The following is an 8,726-nucleotide window of genomic DNA, read 5'->3' as shown; positions in this document are numbered from 1 at the left end:
TAGACTTAATAATATAAAAAGTGTAACAATCCACCAACTTTCAAAACCCACAACATGCTATTCACATTTGACATTTGTTTTGCTTTTAACTGCATAAACACTACATTTACATTTCATTAGTCTTTTACAGAAGATCTGCGATCAGAACCAGGAAGAAACTAAAGAGGATGTGCTATAGAGTTATCACCTGTCAGCACTGCGCAAAAGGACTTTCTGTTATGTCTCTCTGTCCCTGTCTCTCTCTCTCTCAACAGATGGCCCGTTAGTATGCCTGTTTCCACAGTTTTCCAGCATGTGAGAGAGGATGCTATGCCAAACCCCTGCTGGCAAACATTTGGCCAAACTCTCACTCACTCTCTAGCAATCTATCATTCTCACTTTTTCTTACTTGTTCACTCTCTCTTCCCTGTCAGTCAAAATACCTGCAGCAGGTATTATGTCATAATTATTACATCCACACTTCAAAGGTGCCACAGCACTGAGAACAAAAATGATGAAAAGAAAAAATATACAGTGAGATCGAACACAGCTCAAGCAATCACACACACATTTTCAACCTTTGCCAAACCTAATGGAAATGTCACTCATTTCTTATTTACACTGATGCTGAGAGCTCAGCTTCCCTGCTTGAATGAATATTTCTCTCTGTTGAAATTGTTGCAGTGGCATGGAACACAAAGTAAATAAATAAATATTCACCAATTCTTAGAAAAAGGTCTACACAACTTAAAAAATAAATGTTTATGAATCAATGAATTCTTTTGGATTAATCTGGGAACATGTTTAGAAGTTTTTATCTGTGCATATTTGGTTAAATCTATGGTTGGTGATGAACTACATATTTCATTACTAGCATGATCTATTTAAAAGGAGACAATTTTTTTTATGAATTTGTTCCTCAACTTTTTATTTTTTATTTTTTTTTATTCTTTTTTTGTTTGCTTGTTTTTAATTCTGTGAGAAAGCAAAATGGCCAAAAATCTGAAAAAATAAAACTATATCTATATTAAGTAGAATATTCTATAATCTACATTAATCTGACAAAAATATACACACACAATTACACAATAAAACGCATCACATTATGTGTGATGTTAAACTTGCAAAAGTTGTGAAACATAGAAAGATGATTTTAGTATGAAATCTGACTTTGAAAAATATGTAAAAAACTAAAAATTAACCTCTTCCATATGTCAGTACAATAATGTTTCTGTAAATACACATTTAAACTTCTGTTTTCTACAATTTAATATATAGAGTATTTATTTGCATATGTGTATGTATATATAAAGCATACTGTCTGTATCTATAGCCTATATATGTATAACGTATTGAATTATGTTATGTTTACACATACGAGGAATTTGTGATGTGAATTTGAATGTGACCCATTTCAGTTCAAATAATGCTGTTTTGAGTGCTACATGTTTTATCCCACGTCTCAAGAATTGTAGAATTCAAATGATGAACAGAACTGGTTTTATTTTTGAAAGTTTTCCAAATCAAATGATACCTAACATACACTAATCTAGGAAATATTCAATTTATATTTCTCTGTTTTTGAAACCTTTGATCTTGTAAAAAAAAAATGCGATGGAATTTTGAGATTTTTTTCTAAAAAAAAAAAAAAAAAAAAAAAAAAAAAAAAAAACTCTACTCGTTCTTTTTAGAGACCCGGTATTCCATATAGTATGACATTTAACTGCATTGTCACATTTGCTCCTCTCTGCTGTCAGTAGAGTCGGAGGGCAGAGCGCAGTGCTCTTACGCGTCCAGTCTCATGCGCTCAGGATTTAGAGACGCAGCACCACACGAAAAACAGCCGAATTTACTCCCGAGGACCAGCCCCGCTCTTCAATTAGTGTCTTGGGCGCTAATGAGGTTTTTAACACAGCATCCAAACTTGTTAATGAAATAGTGCCGTTTCGTGACACTGATTTTGCGCAACTGCTTCCCTTTGATTTGGCGCCAGATTTGCTGGGGAATAAACGATGATTCTCGAGGTGCTCTGTTCCTATGAAATGATTTGGATTGCGTCTCGCATTTTTGGAGGAAATCAGCATTGAACGCAGTACGACGTTTTCTGGACAACTTTGGTGCCAGTGGAGACGGGCAGTCGCGAAAGTCTTTTACTGCCTCGAGATTGTTGGCTCTAAGCAGGATGGACCTCATCGGGCTCTATTTGTTCCAGCTGGCAATTTTTGGTGAGTTTTCCTCCGATTAATTCTGCTGATTTGAGGGGAACGGAGGATGAGCTCAGTTGCAGCTGTTGCGGATGTGAAGGGAATGATGATGAATTCATTCTTTGCCTGCAGACGTACGAATCATCTTCACTTTGTCGCTGCGTTTTAACTTCAACTTGTTTCTTTCGCGATTGCAATGTTGTTATAAGTTATTTTATCCGAAAGTTAAGGTGTTTCAGCTGTTGGGACATTAATATTCTCCCTGGTTTGCTTTACGGTATATTGTCAGTGCGCACATAAGTGTCATTATCATGTTTGGCACACAAAATGAGACGGATCGGGCGACCTGCTAATGCGGTAAAGGTTTGTTTGTTAAAATTAACTGTCGCTTGTATTTAATGCGCCAGTTCACGGCACATTACCTCCATCATTAAAGCAGCCTGACACCTTGTCCGTCAAGCAGTGCGCGTCATCGTGGCATCTCGCGCGGTCCGCAGGTAGAGCGCAGGACGCATCCTACTGCGGCTATGCAAATATCTTTGAAGAATTATGAAGAGCCAGCAGCCTGAGACTGTGGAGTCATGTGCTCTTGTCAAAATCGTTTGCGAGGGATACCTCCTAACTAGACCCCATGCCGATGGCTCCTGTCGTCCTGTCGTTTGTGTATTCCACTGAGAATTTGTTTTGTCAAACAGTCTCCAGAGATGCGCTTTTGCATTGGGCAACAGGCTGAAAGCACACGTTTTTAGGAAATCTTTCTTGACATGCCATTGTGGATTGAAAAAAAAAAAACAACCTTCAGATTGATGATGACAGTCCTGTTTCATCCTCTTAGATTGTTTGATGTTTAATAGCCTAGCTGAAAGTGTTACTGCTGGAGTCATGCTTCATTTAGTGCTTTTAGATTGAAATTTCCACATTGAATATGGAACATAAATGGGTTACATTTATGAGATAAATGTGAATGTCACAATGTTTTTAAGTATGTGCTCACATAAACTTAAAAAGGAACCAAGAGAAAGCGAATGGGAGGTGTGGGGGACGTTGTCGTCATTAGAAGCCTGGTGTCATTCAAACAAGCACCCTCATATTTTCGAGTGGATTTTGTCTACTACATATAAAAAAGTTATCTTTGATCATTATCAGAAATAATGCAGATCATTTACTTTGAACAGAAAATAATGTGATCATAGCAACCCAGTTTGCTACAACGCACATATGTCACTTTTCAGTGGAACACATAACTAGTTATCAAAATGTCAATGCTTTCTTTTAGATACAACAAATATGCATTGTCTGTAGAGCTCAGTTGCAATTTTGCTTGATTTACTAGGAAAAAATTTCGCCGGGATGCTGAACCCCAGTTTTTTGCATGTTGTCACTAAAAACTGTATCACTAGCCAAAACATGTGTTACACTTGTATAATGAAGTGCTAATCTGATTTATGGTGTTATCTAGCCTAGGGCAACAAATGAAACCAAGACTGCCACTGGTCAAACATAAAAAAGGTGTATAATACCCCTTGTTTTCAAGAAAGCAATAGGCCACAACAGGTTCTTAATAGGATTGTGAACAAATACCAAAATACAACAATGGGACAGGATTAAAACCAGAACAGATATTTAATAAAGGGCTAGTCTTGAAAATAAGAGCATACTGTCATTGCAACATACATACTCTCTCTCTTTCTGTTTTCCTTTGATGTTCACAAGCAGAAGACGAAAGACATATAGCCACTAGCTAGAAAGCCAGAGGCACATAATGGATGGAGAGTGACACTTTTGCACTGATTTGTGCACATGTTTGTTTTGGTGGTGGTTGAGAATTTCCATTGACTTCTGTCTAATTATATTTTTAACCCCCTAACCCAAAACTAACCCTCACACAAACTTTTTTTTTTTTTTTTTTGCATTTTCATTAAGACATTTAGTAGGTTTATTAAGCTGTTTTTCTTGCTTCTCAACTTCTTCAGGTTTTACTATCCTTGTGAGGTCATTTTATTATTTGCAATCTGAAGTTAGAATGTGTTCATTTTGCCTCTTTTAAAATTACAATACACTGCTAACAGCAAATATGTTGGGTCAATCTATGCGTTCTCTCCTGCAGGGGAGATACAAGCAATGTGAGCGATGATGGGTTTTGTGTCCTTATGTGTCACACTTCACTTTGACAGCCATCACGGTTCCAGTCCAAGGAGATACAGTACGTTATTGGGCTTTGTCAACTTTGTTTTGTTGCAGTGTAATCATTTAGAGAAACTTGAATACCAAGCCTTATGTACATAACATAATCATTTCACATGGGGGAATACAATATGATTGAAGTGAATAAAGATGAGACGAATCATTAGCCTTTAATTTCATGTTACATTACTTCATACTTTTTTTCTTTCACTTAAGTGTAGTTATGAGTCTTTGAGCAAATCCAAACGACCCTTTCTCAAAGTATTAATTTGAGTGATCATTACATAATTTCCAACAGTTAACAATAGTGTGAAACTCATGCATGTGAGGCAAATTAATTCCACCTTTCCTAGACTAATGCTCATTTAGCCCTTTAAGCTCTTAGGGCATTGAATAAATTTGTTAGCCGCACATTTAGTAACCTTGAGTTGCGGCAGATTACATTATGCAGTGCTGCTCATTGCACCACGCTGGGATATGAATTTATTCTGGCATGGCTGCTTTTTCTCACCAGCATTAATGTGAATGGCCCCTCCCCTCCTCTGTCGGCCTGTCCAGGTTCTCTGTCTTCAGCCTGCTAATTATCCTCTGCATACGTCTCTTAGTCTATTTGCTTGGCATGATTTTTTGGGGTGGCTTATTAATTAGCTGTCCATTTGAGTGAATATTGACTGGGATTGACGTGATTCAGCCAGGGATAAGTAGGCGGGATAGATGAGCATTAATGTGCATTGAGCAGACAGGGCTGTAATGTGTCTCAATAAAGGACTCATCGTACAGAATTTGGTCTAAAGGTGGAAGCTATGACCGAAATCTTATGAGTACGAGTAATCATGCAAAATGAGTAATCATTAAAAATTTATATTTCATCATAATTGACTCACTCTTACTTAATTCCAAATCGATAAGACATTTGTTCATCACAAATGAAGATATTTTTAATGAAACCTGGAAGATTTCTGTCCCTCCATTGAACGTTAATTTGCCCAAAACTTTAACACTTTCAAAAGTTCAAAAGACATTGTAAAATAATCCATATAGAGGGTTTCATAAGCATAAATGACTGTCCACTGCTCTGGGTCTGTATTCACGGTGTGTGTGTGTTCACTGCTGAGTGTGTGCACTTTAAATGGGTTAAAAGCAGGGCACAAATTCTGAGTATGGGTCACCATACTTGGCTGTATGTCATGTCACTTTCATTGTATTTTTTTTTTTTCATCGGGCACACACGCCTGGCCCTGATGATGGGTAGACTGAAGTGGTTCCCATACATTCATTTATTTGTGGCACTCGCCACAATATCAAAACTGACTGATTTTCCAAAAGGCTTCGTTGAATAATCTCTGTTTCTTCTGCTTTAAAGCACCTCCTGCTGGCAGAGAATGAATTAGCATTTTCAGGAAGTCCGTCTGATTTAAGCAGCAAACATATTTTGTTTGTTATCAAAAATAATCTGCTCTAGAGGGACTACTTAGCTGTTGTTATTGATTCGATTTGGAAGTCTACCGGAAGTTAAGTTAGGGCCACCAATGTGTGCATGCACAGTAACTTTTTTTTCATGTTGTTGCCGTTGAAACCATCTATAAAATGAGTGATCTTCTTAAGAGACACAATCACTTTACAGTATATGATGAACTGATTTCATTTGGTAACACAGTAAAAAGGCTTTTTATTCATACATACTGTAGAGTGCATTAAATACAATAAACAGAATCTCAACCATACTTGTTTAACATTCAAAAATGTAACAAACGTTTGAGTTTCCATTTACCATATTATGCTCTATGTGTGTTGATCAATTGTTTATTTGTGAATAAAAGCCTTAATTAAATCTGTTCATCATACAAAGTGATTGTATCTCTTCAGAAGACTCGATTCTTATTATTTTTTTATGAACTTTTTGATTTGTCAAAGTTATTATTTTTTATTTTTTTTTGGATTGGTGGTGTAATGGACTTTCAAAGGAGGGACAAACATTTCTCAGGTTTCATTAAAAAAATATCTTTATCTGTGTTTCCAAGATGAATGAAAGACTTAAGGGTTTTAGAATTACATTTTCGGTTATCTATCCCTTTAACTAACAGCTTTGTAACCTACCCTCACCCTTGTTATGACTTTGGTACAACTTTAATCTTTAGCATCTTTGTATTTTTGGTGACTAACAAGCCAGCTAGTTTGGTTTGTTAATGTTTATTTAATCAACCCAATCTCATGAGAAAATGGAGTTGGTGATTTTGTATAAATAAATACATAAATAATATTTAATCATAGGGCAAAGTAGATTGTAGTAAGCTCTCACCTCTTGTGAGAAGCTCCTAAATATTACATTTAAGTTATTCTTAGATCTGTGTATGAGATCAAAGGATATTGCAGGATGATTTTTCATTATGACTATTTAGCTCATCAGTTGTGCCATTTATTGGCAGCAGTGTTGTTTTAGTGAGCAGCTTTATTTTTTCCTAACACACTTGAAATCATATCTGTCACTAATGTATGCTAGAGTTTATTCAAGTTATGATTGCGTTCAATTCTTTAAAACAACGATTCTTCTTACCAAAGTGGAGACTCTTTTCTACTGGATGTTTGTTTTTTTGTTTGTCTAGTTAAAACATAAACGCAGGGTTTTTGCAGGTTTGATGAAGGTTAATTTAAAAACTTTAAGGAACACAGAAATACAGAGTATATTCTCTTAATGTACATGTCGAGGGAACACAATGAGTTATATAAGCAACACGTAAAAGTTTGAAAATACCACTTCCAACTAGGGATGCACCGAATATTCGGCCACCGAAAATTTTCGGCCGAAAATGGCCAAAAAGTGCATTTTCGGTTTTCGGCCGAAACACTTTTATAACCGAAACAACACGGCCGAAATGTTATGATGACGCAAACAGAAACCGCGACCTGCACGTGCACCTGCATAGCGCAGACCACGAGCTCCCCGCGTCATTCACTTCACACCAGTGGGTCTTAATAGAGAACATTCTCTCTATTCTTATTCCTTTATTCGCAGCACTAAAGCGTCTCCTAACAAAGAGATTGAGACGGACCACGAAGTGAAAACAAAGAAAAGTACAGTCTTATAGAGTCTGTTAGCACACGTCTCACTGAGATCTTTTCGGATCCTCCGCACTTCATCGCGAATGTGCTTGATCCGCGTTATAAAGACCATTACTTGGACGCGGAAATATGGCAGAGCACACGAGAAATGCTCCAGGCCGCGCTGGATGCGGAGAACCCGCGTGGAGACGGAGAAGCGCCAAGCGCAGGAGACTGAGATCAGAGCGCAAAAAAAAAAAGACTCGTCTCTGCATATATAATACACACACATATACATATACATGCATAATATCAGATTGTAGCCATATTTCTGCTAGATTTTTTGCTAGATTTCTGCTTTAATTTGATAAAAATGTTTATTTATGCCCTGGCCCTATTTAAATACACTCTCTCAAATATTTCTCAAATGTCAGGCAGATGACAAGCTCAACTGCTCAACAGCTAGATGGTTATCTGTCTGAAGTCCCCATCCCCAGAAGTGATAACAGTCTTGCCTACTGGAGAAGTAATGCACTTTCTAGTCCTACAGAGAAAAATTTCAAATGCTCTTCACCTAAATGCACTTTTTATGAGAGAACAGTTAATTTTAAAACCTTTCTGCAGGCCAGTAGGCCTGTACATTATTATTTAATATACAGATGAGTGGGATTAAATTTTAGTTTGAATTTTATTTTATACTGTGCATTGTTGCAATGTGCTTAATAAATATTTGCATAATTTGTAATTATGCATTTTTATGTTTTTTTATAATTTATGTAATTGTAATTATCTTTGAAACTTTAATATTAATTTATGCAATTGCAATGTTTTAATTTTAGTAAAGTTAGTACACGGTCATAGCAATAAATGCAATGGTACTAATAATTGGGATAATTTCTTTCGGTGTTTCGGTTTCGGTTTTCGGCCTTGGTTTTCTCTTTTTCGGTTTTCGGTTTCGGCCAAGAATTTTCATTTCGGTGCATCCCTACTTCCAACAGCTTTATTTACTAGAAAAAAAAAACCAAATGTTTGTATAGCTCTTCTGATCACACTGCAAAAAAGATCTTCATTTGTATTTTTTGTCTTTGTCTTGTTTTCCAGTGAAGGAAAATGACATACCGTAAGTCAAGTCTTGCTTATGGTCAAATTTATCTATTAAGTGCGTTTTTGATTAAAACAAGAACAAGTGACTGACATTTTCCATGTGCATCTCAAGTAAATATGTTTTGTTTTAAGGATGTTTATACATTTGTGTTGGAAAACAAGACAAAAATAATGACAAATATATATACCTTTTTAGCAATGCATACAACATTTAAT

The 8,726-nt window shown here is 36.3% G+C and overlaps 1 protein-coding gene across 1 annotated transcript in view; it reads left to right on the top strand.

Moving 5' to 3' along the window:
- The first annotated feature begins 1,806 nt into the window (after window positions 1–1,806).
- The window catches only part of LOC132110837 (GDNF family receptor alpha-4-like), a 123,363-nt gene continuing 116,443 nt past the window's right edge, over window positions 1,807–8,726 (top strand). The window contains exons 1-2 of the mRNA XM_059517844.1: window positions 1,807–1,881; window positions 1,973–2,204. Coding sequence (XP_059373827.1) covers window positions 2,162–2,204 — 43 coding nt within the window. The 5' untranslated portion in view covers window positions 1,807–1,881; window positions 1,973–2,161. The remainder of the gene's footprint in view (window positions 1,882–1,972; window positions 2,205–8,726) is intronic.

Source organism: Carassius carassius, chromosome 30 (assembly GCF_963082965.1).
Source record: "Carassius carassius chromosome 30, fCarCar2.1, whole genome shotgun sequence".
Lineage (NCBI taxonomy): Eukaryota > Metazoa > Chordata > Actinopteri > Cypriniformes > Cyprinidae > Carassius > Carassius carassius.
This window is presented reverse-complemented; position numbering and strand designations above follow the sequence as displayed.